This window comes from Bubalus kerabau, chromosome 8 (assembly GCF_029407905.1).
Source record: "Bubalus kerabau isolate K-KA32 ecotype Philippines breed swamp buffalo chromosome 8, PCC_UOA_SB_1v2, whole genome shotgun sequence".
In the NCBI taxonomy this organism is placed as follows: Eukaryota; Metazoa; Chordata; class Mammalia; order Artiodactyla; family Bovidae; genus Bubalus; species Bubalus kerabau.
Genome location: NC_073631.1, coordinates 35,843,802 through 35,862,730, shown reverse-complemented (window position 1 = coordinate 35,862,730; position 18,929 = coordinate 35,843,802). Strand labels below are relative to the sequence as shown.

General features: G+C 44.6%; 1 protein-coding gene across 1 annotated transcript in view; it reads right to left on the bottom strand.

The window, feature by feature from the left end:
• Window positions 1-3,157: 3,157 nt before the first annotated feature.
• LOC129659035 (ATP-dependent translocase ABCB1) overlaps window positions 3,158-18,929 on the bottom strand; it is a 110,189-nt gene continuing 94,417 nt past the window's right edge. Inside the window, exons 24-28 of the mRNA XM_055590043.1 lie at window positions 16,382-16,538; window positions 15,709-15,906; window positions 7,790-7,996; window positions 4,637-4,783; window positions 3,158-3,777 (exon numbers count right to left, since the gene is read on the bottom strand). Coding sequence (XP_055446018.1) covers window positions 3,571-3,777; window positions 4,637-4,783; window positions 7,790-7,996; window positions 15,709-15,906; window positions 16,382-16,538 — 916 coding nt within the window. The 3' untranslated portion in view covers window positions 3,158-3,570. The remainder of the gene's footprint in view (window positions 3,778-4,636; window positions 4,784-7,789; window positions 7,997-15,708; window positions 15,907-16,381; window positions 16,539-18,929) is intronic.

Here is an 18,929-nt window from a genome sequence, read left to right as displayed (position 1 = left end):
GGTCGCAGACTCAGACACAACTTAGTGACTGAACAATATATTCCCTCTATATACAGTTTGTTGAAAAATTTTTATTATGAAAGTATGTTGTTTTTTCTCAAATTCTTTTCTACATCTCTTAAGATTATGATTTTTATTCTCCATTTTATTCATCTTAATAGAATTAATTTATTAATAAACTATTGATTTGCCTATGTTGAACTATCCTTGTATTCTAGGGATAAACCCCGTTGATCATGCTGTATGATCCCTATATTGTGCTGCTAAATTCAGTTTGCAAGTATTTTGTCAAGAATTTTTGCACCTATATTGATCACCCATATTCATCTGTAGTTTTCTTATAATGTTTTTATTTGACTTTTTAATCAGGACAATGCAGGCCTCATAAAATGACTTTGGAAGTGCTCCCTCTGCGTCCATTTCTTGAAAGAGTTTGAGAAGATTGGTGTTATTCTTTAAATGTTTGGTAGAATTCACCAAGGAAGCCATCTGGTTCTGGGCCTTTCTTTGTTGGGAGGTTCTGGTTTACTGACTTAATCTCCTTACTCAATATTGGTCTATTCAGATTTTTGATTTCTGATTTGGTCTTGATATGGTGTATGTTTCTAAGAATTTATCAGTTTATCCTAACATTATTCAACTTGTTGGTGTATAGTTGTTGATAGTAATCTCTTATGAACCTCTTTCTGTGGTATCAGCTGTCATTTCTCCTCTTTCATTTCCAATTTATTCGATTCCTCTGCTTTTATTTCTAAAGTTCTGTCAACATTGTCACCCTTTGGTGGTATCATGTTTCCTTGATTTTTCACGTCCCTTGAAGTCTGCATTGCAGTCCTCCCATCTGAAGTAATATTCACCTTCTCCTGTCTTTATTAACTGGTTCAGGAGAGAAGTATCTTCCTTCAGCCCTGCCAGTGATTGAGGCTTTCTGACTTCCTCTGATTGCACCTCATCCACACTTCTTGCTCCCTCTTGTGGCAGAACCCTTAGGCTTACATGCCTTCTCTTGATCAGCAGTGCAGCCGGCCACGTACTGGCTGTCTTCCTCCTGTTTTGCCAGAGGTGGCACTAAAGCTCAGTTTGCAGTTTCTCCCCAGCCGGTAGATTTGGCTCAGACGTGTGTGTGTGCTCACCAGTCATCAGCCAGGTCCTGCTCTTGCCACTGCTGTCGGGAGCACACAGGGAGCCGGCCACAGGGTCAGGGGCTATTTGTGGGTGAGGTATCCTGAGCGCTTATGGCTCAGATGGTAAAGAATCCGCCTGCAATGCAGGAGACCTGGGTTTGAGCCCTGGGTCAGGAAGATACCTTGGAGGAGGAAATGGCAACCCACTCCAGTATTCTTCCCGTGAGAATCCCATGAACATAAGAGCCTGGCAGGCTACAGTCCATGGGGTTGCAAAGAGTCGGACATGACTGAGCGACTAAGCACAGCACAGCATATGCTGAGCACTGCAGGTGAGGCATCCCCTGCAGCTTCAAGACAAGCTTGTTGAGTGCAGTCAGCTGGACCCGTGTGCCTTCAATGCCCTGAGGGGGCTCCCTGCCATCTCCATCTCTTCCTGCCTCCCAGTCACGCAGTCCATGTTTCAGGACTCTGGATGTGGGGAGAGAAAGGAGCTTCTTTGGCAGCCTCCTGCATGGACTGGGAAGCCACGTGTCACCCACAAGCTCTCACTTTCCCCGAGAGAAACTGCAGGATGAGATCTCTTCTGGCCCTGAGCTGGGTCCCCTTGGGGGCAGGGTGGTGCACGTCCAGTGAAGCTGCACCTACCACGCTCTCAGTGCATCCAAACTCAGTTTTGGGCTCCAAAGGTGGGCTGAAACTTCTCTTCTGGAAGCCCGGACTTCTCAAAGGCTCTCTGGTCGGTGGGTGACTGTTTCAGACAGTGTTTTCCAGGGGCTCCTGGACCAAGGCTGGTGGTGGGGGGAAGAGGCGCTGCTCGAGCCAGCTCACAGTCTATTTCAGGGTCCAGCCAAAGCCCAAGTCTGTATCCCTATTAGTTGACTTGCGGGGAAGCAAGACTCCTCTCAGGGCCCCTTGGCACAGGGTGTTGGATGCCACAGCTCCCAAATAGTACTCCTGTTCGTGGTTCAATGCCAAATTATTGTCGCTGAGGGCAAAACAAAGAGGGCAGATGCCTTATTTTGCCACAAGGCTGATGTCACTACTCAAGGATTTGTCATTTTAATCTGCATTTCTTTGAGACCATTCCCTTTCTTTCTCCAGCGTTTCTTCTTTGGGAATTTCTGGACCATGTTCTCTTCCCATTTTTCCCTGGAGGTGATGGCATTTTTGTTCCTTTTAAAATTCTTCATATTTTCAGGATACCAATTGTTTATAATAAATATGGCAAATATTGCTCTCAGCTTGTGCCTTTCGGTCATGTTTATTGTGCTTTTTGGCTTGTCTTTTTGTAGTCGGAGCACCATTTTCTGATTGTATTTAAACTTATGGCACATTTTAATCATCTGCCACCAGAAGGATCAATTTGGAAGAGACCAGTTTACTGGGAAAAGTGATTCAATATCAAAACAGAAGAAGAATTTTATTGTGAAAAGTGCAAAAAGGAACTTCTTGGTGGTCCAGTGGCTAAGACTCTGTGCTCCCAAGACAAAGGGACCTGGGTTTGATCCCTGGTCTGGGAACTGGATCCCACATGCCACAACTGAGAGTGTGAATGCTGGAAACAGAGATCCACATGCCGCAGTGAAGATCAAAGGTCCCATGTGCTGCAACCAAGACCCAGCACAGCCAAATAAATACATGCAAATATTTTTCAAAAGTACAAAAAGATGAAACTTCTGTAAAAGCCTTTCATAAGAACAATGCAACACAGTCAACACACATGACAGTATGTGCTTCACAGCTTCCATCCTCTGCCCCCAAAACCCTGTACTGATCCATGCGAGTGGTCTGAGTCGGCATAATGCGGAAATACAAGAATCAGCAGGATCAAGTTCAAGAAGAAGCCACATGGCTTTGTAGAATAGAACCCAATGTGAAAATACATGTACAACAGGAATTAATATACAGCTTAACCATTCTTACAAAATTAATGGGCGTTTTTAAAGAATTCCTTTTTTTTAAGTGCAGAAATGATCTTCAATAGTCCAGGTGAGAGATGACAGATTTACAGGCACTTGAGACAAGATGACTCCAGTCATATAAAAGTTTAGTTTTATTATAGGCACTACATGCAAATATTCAGTACTTTTTGCTACTTCTGTAGTCTTTTAACAGGGCAGTCAGTTACAGTTCGAATAAGAAAATATAAATAAAAATTATACACTTTATTAACAAAATCTACTTTGAATGATTCTATAACCTTTCTAATGCAATCATACCCACTGATTTACTCCCGTCGATGATGCTTCTTTCTGTTCTTTCAATTATAAAGGCTCTGAAGACCCAGAACAGAGTGCGATGGATCTTCCACTGTGGCAGGAGATGTTAAATAAGTAACTCTACATAGTTTCTCTGGTAAGTGTTCGCTTTTTAATTTTGATTAAATGCCATGTTTTAACACAAATACTATAAGACAATATTTGGCAGCTTATACGGTCACCATTCACTGGCGCTTTGTCCCAGCCTGGACACTGACCATGGTGAAATAGATGCCTCGCTGCGCCAGCAGCTGCTGGTGTGTGCCGTGCTCCCTGACTCGGCCATTCTCAATCACCACTATCAAGTCTGCGTTCTGGATGGTGGACAGCCGGTGAGCGATCACGATGCAGGTGCGGCCTTCTCGGGCTTTGTCCAGGGCTTCTTGGACAACCTGTTCAATAATCACACAAATTACCTCTGGTCAGGATAATCCTCCCCCTTGAATTCCTCCTTCATAACAAGCCTCACCGTTAATGTATCCAACGATAAGTGCTTCTTTAACAGTGTCAGTGGAATACAACACATATTTCACAAAGCAAGGGATCTGTTATACGGAAGATACCGAATCCTAGTTTGGGTTAGTTCTCGGGTAGGGGCTATCTCCAAGTTGTGTCTATAAATACAGCCCCTGCGATCATTTAAAAGCATTCAGTAGTGGGCTTAGCCATGCAGCATCCTTCTGGTCTAGCACCACAGTTAAGTCAGGAAGCCTAGGCACGGGCCAAACACAGCATCTCTGAATTTTGGTATTTTTAAGATTAAAAAATAATTCTCAGTACAACATTATAAAACAACTATATTCCAATACAAGATTTTTTAAAAAAATCTCAGAATGAGTTTATCATTCAGATACCTGAATACTCAACTTTTTCTCAAACTAAAAACAATAGCTAGTATTTACCTAAGGAACAGCCAGGTTTAAACATTTTTCTGTGCTTCCACTCTTTGCTATAGTTGTTGAGGAGATGCTGTCAGTAGAGATGGGACCGTGCCTCCTGAATGCAGCTTCTTGGATCAATACAAAGTGATCCAGGGCTATTTTTTGGAGCACACGTGCTATAAGACTAATCTGCCTCATTTCATCTTAGATCTCTTGAATGACAGCTACAGAAAGTGTTTAAATTCCACTGAAAGTAACAAAGTTTGTTATCAGCCTGAATTTTGTTCTTTACTGTAGAGACAGTAGCGCAAATTTAAACCGTCTAAGGACAGCTGCTTCAAGTGTGAATGAGACCAATTTAAATTCTCACCTTTTCACTTTCCGTGTCCAGAGCCGAGGTAGCTTCATCCAGAAGCAGGATGTGAGGCTGTCTAACAAGGGCGCGAGCTATGGCAATGCGCTGTTTCTGGCCACCAGAGAGCTGAGTTCCTTTGTCCCCTACTCTGGTGTTGTATTTCTGTAAACAGGGTTTTGTTATTATGAAAAGCAGAACTGATAGAGCTGTGAGAAAGAGTCTGCTTGCAGCAAATAGGATAACCACTTCCATACACAAAAAGGTTGAGGTTCAGAAGCTAAGAACGGGTTGATGAGTTTAACAGCAAATTCATAGCTCTAAATGGCAGGATTAATTTCTCTTCTTGAAAATAGACATTTGTGTCTTAAAAATTATGTTTTAGTGTGGACAAATGAACCTGGGGAAGACTACTGCTGCAATGTTTGTTAGTCTCTTCAAGCCTTCTGGTTTCACTATATTTGGGACAAAGACTGGTCAGGGGAAGGAAATTTGATTTTAACAGGCTATGCAGAATAATATAATTGAAGCTCATTTTATTTATGACCAGTAGGTGATGCTCTCTGCATTATTTCAAAAAGTGAGGAAGGGAAGATTCTTAGAATGCTAACCTTTTGCTGTCTGTTTTTATAAGACTATTTCCAAAGCGTCAACAATTTTAATGGATGCCAAGAAATTCTATCTTGGTATCTAACTTAAAAAGCTGAAATCTCCTGATTTACTTTTGTTTTTAGAATTCTCCTGACAATAGATAATTAAGTATTAAATATGACAATAAGGACTGGAATTAATAGGGTAAATAAGTGAGAGCAGAAATGCAATGTATAACTTAGAAAACCACATTATCGTTTTTCATTCTCAGATTCTTGCCAGGCTGAAATTTTGTAAACTGTGGGCTCTGATTCTGACATCCACAGTTTGATTTTAAATCATGTCCTACCTCCTACTCTGCTGGTGAGAACGTAAGCTGGTACAGCCACTATGGAATACAGAATGGAAATTCCTCAGAAAACTAAAAATAGAATTACCATATGATCTAGCAACCCCACTCCTGGGCACACATCCAGACAAAACTCTAACTCAAAAAGATACGTGCACCCCTATGTTCATAGTAGCACTATTCACAAAAGCGAGACATGGACGCAATCTAAATATTCACTGGCAGATGAACAGTTAACAAAGGTGTGGTGCATACATATGATGGAATATCACGCAGCCATAAAAGAGAATGAAATAATACCATTTGCAGCCACGTGGATGCAACTAGAGATTATCATACTAAGTGAAGTAAGTCAGAAAGAGAAAGACAAATATCATATGGTATCACTTATGTATGCAACCTACAATATGACACAAGTGAACTTAGCTCAGACTCGCGGACACAGAGAACAGACTTGTGTTGCCAAGGGGAGCGAGGTGGGGAGGGATGGAGAGGGAGGCTGGAGTAAAGCAGAAGTAATTACTGTATACAGGATGGATACACAGCAAAGTCTAGTGTGAACCACAGAGGTCAAGAAGTAGGTCCTTGGACAGAACGTAGGACTTAAGGGGTTTTGCCTTTTCTTTCCACATGTAGACACTGAGGAAAAGAATTCTGATGTGTACAGGCGTGTTCTGTGGACACAGCCCATAGCCCAGGAACACAGGGCTCTGTGGCAGACAAAGTGAGGGGGGCAAGATACACTTCATAAGCTACATGATAATCACTCTCAGTATTTGTCTTTGTTAACCCGTAGCCCAGTGGTTCTCTAACTGTACCTACATCAGTTACCACCTGGGGTACCAGAACAGATTCCTACACCCCAGTTCCAAGTTTCTGGTGCAGCAGGTCTGGGGTAGGGCCTGAAAACCTGCATTTCTCACAGGATCCCAGGTGACACTGAGGTGCTGGCCCATGCCCAGACTGACCGACCTCATCATTAGTGAAGGGGATTAAAGTTATGCACTGAATGTGTCAGCCTTGGGAAGGGCCCATTATCCACAGATGGGCTAAAGGTTAAAGCAGGGGAGAGAGGGGACACTGCTTCTTCCTGGAGGACTGTGATGTGTGGTGCCGGCAGTGATCCAGAGAAGAGCCTCAAGCAAAGGCAGTCTCGGGAGCGGCCTAGGGCCATAAGGCATTGTCATCTTTCCCCACGAGGATAGGACCTTCTCTGCTGGTTTGAAGTTGACCTTTGTTTTCAGGGGGCAATTCCTTATAACAAAGAACATAACTTGTGATAATGGGGGGGCATGAGATAAGACAGGTCTAGTGTATATGTGTTCTCGTGTCTGAGTCTTGCAACCCTGTAGACTGTAGCCCGCCAGGCTCCCTTATCCATGGGATTTTTCCGGGCAAGAATACTGGAGTGGGTTGCCATTTCCTACTCCAGACAGTCTAGATGCACTTAAAATACAGGACCTAAGCAGCTTAAGAGAGGTAAGAGGCTCCATTTATCTAACTTCCTAGGAGGAATTCGGAAGGCACCCATGGGACAACAGCCGAGGGCAGGCTTCAGTATCAGTCCAGCAAGTGGAGCGTGGGACCCAAGGAACGAGCAATGGTGAGAGATGACACCATACCACGGACACTCCAATAACCCACCCTTGCTCAGAGCCTTTTTTCTGAATGGGTCCAGTCCCCTGGCCTGGCCTGACTCCACAGAGAGAGCCTCAAGGCTTGGGGCAAAGCTGCAAGGAGGCAGAGCGAAGGAAGGATGGAAGAGAAATGATGGGGAGGGTCACACCTGCTTCTGTGGGCTCCGTGCCCTGATGTGGAGGGAAAGGCCTCCCAGACGTGTACTTTTTAGTCAGACTGCTCACAGGGAGTCAGGCAGGTGGTTGGGTAAACATGACATAGGATGGGGACGGGAAGTGTCAGAAACATGACAGACGGGGACGGAAAGTGTCCTGTAACCATGACACAGACGGGGACGGGAAGTGTCCTGTAACCATGACATAGACACGGACGGGAAGTGTCCTGTAACCATGACATAGATGGGGACGGGAAGTGTCATATAAACATGACATAGACGGGGACGGGAAGTGTCCTGTAACCATGACATAGATGGGAAGATACTTGTCCACAGCAGGGGTGTGTTTTGATTGCTCAGTTCTCTTCACCTTTGGGATCCAGCCCTTTACAAATCACAACCACAGGCTCCCAGGCACCGCATCTGGTGAGAGACTTACGTCTGGCAGCATCTTGATGAAGGGGTGGATGTTGGCCTCCTTGGCCGCACGCTCAATCTCCTCCTGGGACACGACCCGGCTGTTGTCTCCGTAGGCGATGTTCTCGCCGATGCTGCAGTCAAACAGAATGGGCTCCTGGGACACGATGCCCATGTGTGCACGCAGCCACTGGACATTCAGCTGCTTTATTTCCTTGCCATCGATTAACTGAAAACAAGAGATCATGGATCAGCCTCAGAACCAGAACATTTTTGAATTTAGCAAAATTAATGTTGTTATTTCCTACGTTAAGACTGCAAGTTGTTATGAGACTCTTGTTGTTGCTTTTAGTTTGGACTGTCGAGGTTAAGTGAATCAGGTTATAACTGCATGCTTTGGGGAACTGTGATGTTTCTTGCATTTTAACTCTGGCTTCTGATATATGCATCTGGAAGGCAGAATAATTGCTGTCCCTTGGACCGCAAGATCAAATTAGTCAATCTTAAGGGAAATCAACCCTGAATCAACCCCCCACCGCCATTGGAAGGACTGATGAAGCTGAAGCTCCAGTATTTTGGTCATCTGATGTGAAGAACCAACTCACTGGAAAAGTCCCTGATGCTAGGAAAGATTGAGGGCAAGAGGAGAAGGGGGTGATGGAGGATAAGATGTTGGATGACATCACCGATGCAATGGACATGAACTTGGGCAAACTTCGGGAGACAGCGAGGGACAGGGAGGCCTGGCATGCTGCAGTCCGTGGGGTTGCAAAGTCGGACACAACTGGGTGACTGAACAACAGCAACAAGGCATAATAATGCCCATCTCCTCCATCCAAGATATCCACGCTCTAGTTCACGAAACCTGCTCAAGTTATTCACACGCAGAGAGAATTACGATGGAAGGCTGCTCATCAGCTGAGCTCAAGATGAGGAGCTTATCTTGGATTATCCAGGTGGACCCAATATAATCATAAGGGTCCTTAACTGTGTGGGGTGGAGGGCAGGAGACTGGGGATCACAGTGAAGCAACACGAGGAGGACTCAATCAGTCGTTGCTGGCTTTGAAGATGGAGGAAGGGGCCATGAGCCAGAAAAGATAAGCAAGCAGACTCTCCCTGAGGGCCTGCAGAAGGCGCACAGCCTCACCGACACCGTGCGGTCCACTTCGGACATCTGACTTCCAGAATGCATAAGATAGACCTGTGGGGTTTTACTCCCCTAAACTGGCTGTAATTTGTTGTAGCAGCCACCAGAAACTAATAAAACATATTCTATTTCTGGAACGTATTCTGGCATTCTTTTTTTTTTTTTTTTTAAATAAGATGACTTTTTAATTTTAGTTTTTTGGCCGTACCATGTGACACACAGGATCCCAGTTCCCCAACCAGGGGCTGAACTCTAGTTCAACTGGAGTCTTAACCACTGGACCAGCCAGGGAAGTCCCCCATCCTTACTGCTCTGTATTGATTTTTCACAGGAAAAGCATCCACGATTCAATTGGAAATAACTAACTGCTATCACCACATAACAGGCCTGGAGGTTACATTTCTGATCTGACCTGTTAGTCAGGATCAGCTTTTTGAGGACTCAAGTGAAACAGAAGTGAGCGTGGGAGGATGCCGCTATCTCTCTAAATAGTTGTTGACCTTAGAAAAGTGAGTTAGTACCTTAGTTTCTTTGCACGTAAAATGGGAATGATTATAATCCCTAAACTCTGGAATTGAGGATTCAGCGACGTCAGCAGGGACCCCACTGAGCACAGTGCTAGGCACAGAGTGTGTGAAGAACTGTCTGTGGTTTGGAACGGTGCCTGTGTGATGCACTTGGAACCACAGCAGAGGGATAGATGTCTGAGGGGATAAAAGGATGGACAGACATCTATAGCTTACCCAGAGCAGCAGGAGGGAGAGCCTGGCCTTTCTCTAGGAACCTGGCTCCTCTTGGATCACCCTGCAGAAGCCTGGGCGTGCCCATTACAGCCTCGCAGATAAAAATCCTTCCTCTCTGATGGAGACATATCTGCCCCAAAGATCTACTTTGCAAGAGAACGCTGGCATTCAAGTGAGAGCTGCCATAACCGCAGAAGAAGACATCAGTGACTCAGCTTTGAGCTTTTCTAATACTGATGAGTATATCCTGAGCTATAAATATACTCTGAATCCCATGTGCCTGGCTGCACGCCTCTGGGACACAGCTGGCCAAGGACAGGATACGGGCTTTGCTGCAGGAAGGTAGCTTCTATTTGTGAAACTAGCAGGTGCAAAGATGGATGGAAAACACAGCCATGACCTTATTAGTACCCAGCCCAGTTGCCATGGAGACTATTCCAAGCATCTATGCTCCAGGCTTCCTCATGGTGTTAAGTGAAAGTGGAAAGTAGAGGCTGAAGAGAGGAAGGAAAAACCACACAAGGATGGTTACAAACCATATAGCAAGTCAGGCTAGATGGAACACTGTGCACTTCAGAAATGGAGAACTGAGGGAAGAAAAAGAATCTTTTTCCAGACTTATACCCCTAGGGGGCTTCCCTGATGGCTCAGATGGTAAAGAATCTGCCTGCAATGTAGGAGACCCAGGTTCAATCTCTGGGTTGGGAAGATCCCCTGGAGAAGAGAATGGCAACCCACTCCAGTATTCTTGCCTGGAGAATTCTATGGACAGAGAAGCCTGGGGGCTACAGTCCACGGGGTTGCAAAGAGTCGTACACAACTGAGCAACACACACACACACACACTGCTAGGAGAAAAAAAGACACTGTTTAACTAATATAATCAGATGAATATGACTGATCCCTGCAAGCTTCAATGAGTTTTTCCATCAGACATATAATAAGATGCTTAGAGCTCCTCATCCCCACACTATACACAGCTACTGCTAACTATTTAAAACTTGTGTTTCCTAAAGGATCCTTTCCTGAGGGAAAATATGTTTAAAAGTCCAAATGTAAAAAGATCAATGCACATCTTCTTTGGCTGAGGCATGGGTAGTGGTCTGAGGAAGACCAAGGAAATCCAGTGAGTCTGTGAACACTGCTCAAAAGATCCTGGCCTAAGTGAAAATCTCAAGTAACACACTGACTGTAACAATGAAAGGCTAGATTAAAATGATGAGCTATCCCTATTCTAGACTTAAATCTACTGCCTGATTTCAGTAGCACAATCAAATGTTAAATATGTATAATTTTCCTGTATGTATTTACTCTGAAATAATTTTAGATAAGTTATTGAGCACTGATTATATTATAGGTCCTGTGTTGAAGTATGCCTCATGCACTCTCTCATTTCATCTTGACAAAACTTGCAAGATAGGTGTGATTTTAATCCCCATTTTACTGATGAGGACACGAGCAGAGTTCGGTCGCTTGTGCAGGGTCACGTTCTTAGTGGCTAAGGGAGCTCAGGTCTGCACACTACAGGTTAGATTTTGGCTACACAGTGGTTGAGAATTGAAAAATACTTTCTGTCTTCTTTCAAAGGAACAATGTGTCCATCTTAGCCCAGGTACCCACTGGGTAACAGCCAGACGACAGGCTTCTAGCTGTGTTCTAAGAGAGAGAGAGGACTCTGATGGTGGTGTGTAGGATGGGCAAGGGGAGAAAGGAAAGGTCAGGGGAAGACCAAAGACTCGAGTGAGTCTCAGTGAAGCTAATGAATGTTAAGATTCAAGGACCCTCATCTGCAGGCAAATGCTGGGAGTTAAACAATGTCCTGGGTGAGGGGAGGCCAGGCTGCAGTCAGGGGGTTTTCTGGATAAGCCTTTAGGATAACTTGCCTAAAAAGGAGAGGGACCAGAATCCTTAAGGCTTTAATATTTTGTTGTGAATTTTTTTCATTAGAAGTAAATATTTATGCTTGTGACTAATTCTGTGTTCCTAACTCTTTCAAGTATAGTCCCTGAAACTGTACAACTTTCAGGCCCCACAAACCTCAGAACCTCTACTCTCTGAACAATCCCATAGCTTCATTTTGTAAGACTCGCCACAGTGTGACCTGAAACTTGCACAGTTACCAGTTCAGTGGTCCTCAAAGTCTGGTTGGCATCAGAAGCATCTGGCAAAGTTTTAAAAATGAGAAGGCCGGATCCTAACCTGTGTGAATGAGCCAGGGTGGCTGCATTCTTTGTGAGCTCTCCAGACCATTCGGACCCATACCAGTCTGAGAACCAGCGCTCAGGTCAATGTTGCTAAGTGTGACTTGAGGCTTGCTGATGGTCACGAGCATTTCCTGACCTCAGGGTCAAGTCCTTGCTTCAGTTCTTACAATCAAATGATGCTCCAGTCCCCAGACTTATTTTTTTTTTCATGGCAGTAAGAACTAATCACTAATAACCTATTGACTTAGTCTTTCAAGATCACCAACTGATGTTCCTAAACAGAACTTGGCGCATTTACTAGCCTTTACTGGGGCACCTCCACTAAGAAGGCTGGCTGCTGTGTAGCACCTGGTGGCATCTCAAAGCTCTAGCGCAAACACACAGGAGCAGATCACCGTGTTCCTCCGGCAGATGAGGGCGCTTTGTTTGCACTGCATCATCACTGCAGTCCTGAGAGGGTTATTCTCCTACGCCCTCAGCACTCATTTCCATATTCTTCTGTGTCTGTCCTTTCACCTATCAAGGGACTGCAGGACTAAAATCTATTTCCTAGGCTCCCTTCTGCCGCCAGAAGTAACTGAGGTTCTACCAGTGAGATGCCTGGTGCAAAACCTGGAAACCAGAAGCTGTGGTAAACTGTCGCCCGTGTTCTGGCAGAGAGGAGCTTCTGCAGCAGCGAGACTCTGTCCTTGTGTCTTCAGGCTTGGAGCAGCTGTGACATGGGCACAAGTCCCGGCAACTTCCTGGCCACAGGATCCCAGCTGCGGCGCTGATTTGAATGCCGGGAGCGCTGACTCTGACTTCCCTCTGCCAGTGATGATGTGAGCGCTGAACCCCCTTATTAAACGAGCAGCTGCTCAGATGCCCACAGCGCTTTGTTTCCTACGCTGAACCATAACTGGTACGGTTCATGCCTTTAATTTTGCTCCCCTGCGTTAATGGATGTGGAGAATAACCATTTATTTCTTTACTTTCTTGTAGTCTGATTATTTTACTGTTACCATTATTGCTGTTTTCAACTCCAAAGCTTTGTTATTGCCAAGAGTTTTTCCCACTACAGTGACTACATGTGCAATTGGGGGGGCAGGCTGGGGAATGAAATTTTTTGCCTTTCGTAACAGGGTTATAATCAAACAAGTTTGAGAGTCATTATTCTAATTAAATCTGCTATTTCAGCCAACTTATGCTTCATGCGTGCATGATTAGTTGCTTTTGTTGTGTCCCACTCTTTGTGACCCCATGGACAGTAGCCCGCCAAGCTGCTCTGTCCATGGGGATTCTCCAGGCAAGAATACTGGAGCAGGTTGCCATGCCCTCCTCCAGGGGATCCCCCCGATCCACGGCCTGAGCTCATGTCTCCTGAGCCTCCTACATTGGCAGGCAGGTTTTTTACCTACCCAGGAAGTCCAACTTATCTTATGCTACATTAGGGACAAATCACTTATCAGCCACAGCTCATATTATCTTTCATCAAACAACATCTTGACTGCACACTCGTATAGCCTTATGCCTCTAGTTCTAGTTTTCCTTTAAGAATCAACTCTAGATCTATCATCTGTTTTAAAAAAAATTTTGGCCACACCGGGTGGCATGTGGGATCTTAGTTCCCCCACTAGGGATCAAACCCACCCATGCTTCCTACATTGGAAGCATGGAGTCTTAACCAATGGACCCCAGAGACGTCCCAAAGTCTATCTTCTTTAACTTATGGAAGGATATGCCCTATCTCTTCAGTTAAATTCTTTAACTGGAAGATGGTTAAAATTTTTAATCATCCCCTATAATTCATTAGAGATTAGCATATAACATGCTGCTTAATAAATGTCTCTTAAGGACCATGATCACTGTCTGAGAGACAACATTTTCTCCTCTGATGGCTTCATTTGTCAGGAAGGTCTTCATTGAGAGTTCTCTGTCCAAACCTTAAACATAAAACTGAAGCATAAAGTCAGAATTCACAGAAAATATGTAATGAAGTAGTAAAAATAAGGAACCAAGATTAAAGAAGAACAAAGCGTACATAACTGTCACAGAATAGACTCACTAAAGGCACAACTGTCTTTGGATACAGTAAGAAATATTTATGATCACTGTGATTACTGTGAGGAAGTGAAAAGAGCCCTCGCCTACAGGTAGAAAATGCTATTTCCATGTCAACCATTAACACAAGCAGGACCCATAAGGAGCTGGCGGGCATCAGTCTCACTGTACAAAGCAGGTGTCCATCCTGGTTGGGCAGTGCCCAGGCCATTCCAGTTGTTGAATATTTTGAATGTCACCCCTGAGTATAACCGATAACTCAAGGCCTACATAATGGAAATGTTTTGCTATAAATTTCACTCTTTCCTAATATGATTCTTTTCTAGTCCCCATTACAGTCATTTAAAAATTTACTATTTTTGGGAAATCTCTGGTGGTCCAGTGGTTACAACTTCGTAATTTAACTGCAATGCCCCAGGTTCCATCCCTGGTCAGGGAACTAAGATCCCACAAGCTGCATAGTGCGACCAAAAAATAACAATCAAAAATGTCCCTACTCCCTTCACAACGCCTATCTCATTCCCAGTGCCTAAGAGAGTCCCTGACAAGCACTCATTGACGGTTTACTGAACGTCCCATGAATAAATCTGACCCTTCACTTACCCTTTTAGTTTAGAAAGAAAAGAGAATCCCTCTATGTTCTTTATCTGTTTCCCAAATTTGTTGCTATTGCTTTTTTTTTTTTCCCTTAGAAGGTGTCTGAATTTCCTTTCTCCATCAATGGTTTTATCCCATCTTCAGCCATAAAAATGTTCAGGATTCCCCGTGATGAACGTCTTCCCTGGGTTCTGCCCAGTTGTATTTTCCTTCCCTTTCCCTTTGATCTGCCGCTAATCTCTACACACTTCGTCTCCGTTTCCCTCCTAACCACACCTCAGCCATGAGCAACTGTCTTCTCCCGCCACCACTTCACTGAGGAGACTGTGAAAGGTCAGAAGCAGCCCATTAACGGCCAGCCCCTCCCACGTCTTTTCGGTCTTCACCGTACCCCGTCTCTCCATGGCGTCTGCCACTGGGGACCGCCTTCTCCTTGCCATCCCTGGCTTCCATCTGGCTTCTCTCAGTGCCCCTCCTCTGCCTTTCTGGATTTCCACCCCCCGGATCCTCTCATGTAACTGAGACCAAGGGAAGGGGGACGGCAGGCAAAAAAAGGCTGCTTGTTGAGGAGGGGAGGGTAGTAGAGTAGAAGGAAAGGTTGGACAAATTGGCTGGAACAGTGGACACAGCTTTAAGACTGTGTCAAGGAGGTCAGGCCATTGTTTAAAGGTTTATAAAGCCATGGCTTATGGTCGAGAATTAAATACATCTAGGCATTAGGAAGACGAAAAATTTGGAATGAGCTGAACAAGACAGGATGCTCAGAAGGACCTAGAGATTATTATACTAAATGAAGTAATTCACACAGAGAAACGCAAATATCATATGCTATCACTCATGTGGAATCTAATTTTTAAAAATTATACAAATGAGGAATCTAATTTTTTAAAATTATACAAATGAACTTTACAAAACAGAAAGAAGACTCTCAGATTTCAAAAACACACTTATGGTTACCAAAGGGGAAACATGTTGGAGAAGGATAAATTAGGAGCGTGGGATTAGCACACACAATCCTCTATATATAAAACAGATAACTGACAAGGACCTATTGTTGAGGGAACTCTACTCAATATTCTGTAACAACCTGTATGGGTAAAGAATCTGAAAAAAGTGTGGATATATGTATATGCATAACTGAACTGCTTTGTCGTACACCTGAAACTAACACTACACTCCACAAAAAAATAAAGAAAATAGTGCGCTCACCACTGTGCCAGCCAAGGGGTCATAGAACCGCTCCAGGAGCTGGACAACTGTGCTCTTCCCACAGCCGCTGCTGCCCACCAGGGCCAGCGTCTGGCCCTTCTTCACCTCCAGGCTCAGCCCCCGAAGCACCGGGATGTCTGGTCGAGTCGGGTAGTTGAACACGACGTCATTAAAGGCCACATTTCCTTCCACTGTACTCTAAAATCAGGACAGTAACAGTAAGTTTCATTGCTGCAATCCTGAAAACTGACTTTAGAGCCAATCCTCTGTACTGCCAGGTATCAGAGGGCAGCGACCTTGGATTCCAATCAAGCTTCAGTTGTAACTGCTAGAAAGTAATACAGATCTAAAAGGGTCAGCATTTCCACAGCATGTCTCATTAACACAATACAAATGTGATAACCCAAAGCTATAACGGAATTACCTACACATAATAAAACCTGATTCGCAGGATTTGTGTATAAAATGGGCAGTATTCCTATATCCCTGTGGCTCTGTTATATAAAAGTACTAGATGTTAACATGTATCAATATTATCAGCATTTATTAAAATGAACCCATGATCAAGAAAGTTTCATTTTACTACCAGCAAGTAAAAGCACAGATTTTATTAAACTTCCACTTAGAATGCATTCATTCATCAGTTAGGTCATGTACAAAACATGAAACTGACCGGCTTTAGGCCTTCCGTGCTGTAGCTGTCGATCAGAGGAGTTTTTTCAATGATATTGATGACGTGGGCTGCTGACACTTTGGCCTTGGCATAGTCAGGAGCAAATGAACTGACCTGTCCCACAGCCATGGCACCAAAGACAATAGCTGAGAACACTCTGCCAACAACAAGGACAAGATGTGTCAAGAGTTAGCGACTGCATTGCCAAAAGGGTGGTACTTCTACAACCTGAGAGCCGCCTCGAAGAATCCAACACATTAGTCAAACAAGAAACAACCGTCTCCTTATAAGTTCATATCAGTGTGGTTAACTGATTGTAAAATGACCCCATGTTTCATCTCTCTTTGGTTTTCGCCTTCTTATAATGTGACCTTGCAGCCTCTCCATGGAAGAAGTGGAATTTGTCTTCCTACCCTTGGAATCTGGCTTGGCCTTGGGACTTGCTCTGGCCAACAGGATGTGGTGGAAGTGACGGTTTCCAGCTCCAAGCCTATGATTCAGGGGGCCTTGCGTGCCCCTGTCTCTCTCATTCTTCCACAACCACAAGCCTGGCTGGCTGGCTAGAGGACAAGGCACGGACAGAAGAGTGTGGTGTGGGCCCCACTGCTCACTGCACACACGCGTGAGCCCAGCTGAGATCTCCTCTGCCTAGCCCAGACAGCAGAACTGCCTGGCTGACCCCAGACTTCAGAGCCAAGAACAGATGTTCACTACTGTACATTCCTGGGGGCTAGTGGGTGGCTGTCTTGCAGCAGTATCTGTGGCCATCAATAATGGATATAGGCAGTTTTGCTGGAATTGGATCAGAGTCTTAGAAAAGCCATGAGCCATGCAGCAAAGAAGAGAGTTCCTTCAACAGCCAGATAGTGTGCTGCTCTCAAGATGCTCTGAGTTCTTTTGGTTTTTTTTTAGCCATGCTGCAGCTTCTGAGATCTTAGCTCCCCCTAGGGATCGAACCCAGGCCACAGTATAGAAAGCAACCAACTCCTAATCACTGGACCACCAAGGAAGTCCCTGCATTGCCATTCTTAATCTACATCATGGGAATCATAGCAGCTTCAAGTCGGGAAGGACTTTACAGGATGTCAAGTCCAGCTCTCCAAGTTTGTGCCAGGGCGCACACCCCAAGCCAGCTCCCATCCTTTGTTTCAGGAAGGAGGAAGTTTGCTAGAGGAAGTCTTTTGTTAAAAAGTTCCTTTTCAAATCAAAGAGAAATGTACATCCTTTTGCCTAATACTGCCCTTCAAAGAACTGGAATATTATTTTAAAAGCCGTTTATATCTTTGGTAACTCCTTTCACTCCCAACATTCCAGCTGCCCTTCTCTGGATACACTGATCAAAATGTCTTTTTAAACAGTAGGCCTAGAACCGATACAACACTGGGGATCTTCCCAGGATCATACCGTGAGTCCATCAGGTCTGTTTCTTTGGGCTCTTTGCCTGAGCTAACGGAGCCCACAGCGCTGTTTCTAAACACCTCTGAACAAATCACTCAGATGGTTCATTTGGTCTACTTATCTAGACCTGTGGGATCTTTTTCAAACAGATAGCTCTTCAGACAGGTCTCCCGTATCCCTTACTCAGAAGACTGATTTTCTGAATCTAACAATCTAAGAGTCAGTAACTTTCATCAGTTGAATACCTTAACCTCAGAGTAAAGCACTAATTTGGATTCTCTGGTGACTTAGACAGTCAAGAGTCTGCCTGCAATGCTTTTGAACTGTGGTGTTGGAGAAGACTCTTCAGAGTTCCTTGGGCTGCAAGGAGATCCAACCAGTCCATCCTAAAGGAGATTAGTCCTGGGTGTTCATTGGAAGGAATGGTGTTGAAGCTGAAACTCCAATACTTTGGCCACCTGATGCGAAGAGCTGACTCATTTGAAAAGACCCTGATGTTGGGAAAGATTGAGGGCAGGAGGAGAAGGGGATGACAGAGGATGAGATGGTTAGATGGCATCACCAACTCGATGGACATGGGTTTGGTCCAGGAGTTGGTGATGGACAGAGAGGCCTGCGGTTCATGGGGTCACAAAGAGTCGGACACGACTGAGCGGCTGAACTAAGTTCAATCCCTGGGTCCGGAAGATACCCTGGAGATGGAAATGGCAACCCACTCCAGTATTCTCGCCTGGAAAATCCCATGGAGAAGTCTGGTGGACTACAGTCCATAGGATCGCAAAGAGTCGGACATGACTAAGCGACTACACTTTCACTTTCAAAGGAATAATTATAAAATAATTATCTAATCGAAGTACCAATACCAGTGAAGCCTGATTACAATCTTTTGGCCATAGTTATAAAGAGCACCTGCATATCATCCGTCAGAGAGAGGCCGAGTGGAAATTTTACAATCTTCTGCTGGGGTCATCCTGAGAAACCTGGAATGCACGCACAAACCGATGTCTAAATAGGATGTAAATGTTACACTGACATGTACTTCCACGTCTCACTGATGCTGGTTTAACTAGAAAACTGTGTCACCAGTGATTATGGTGGCTATCAAAGGGCAGCTCACACATCACCACCCACGACACTCAGAAAAATTACA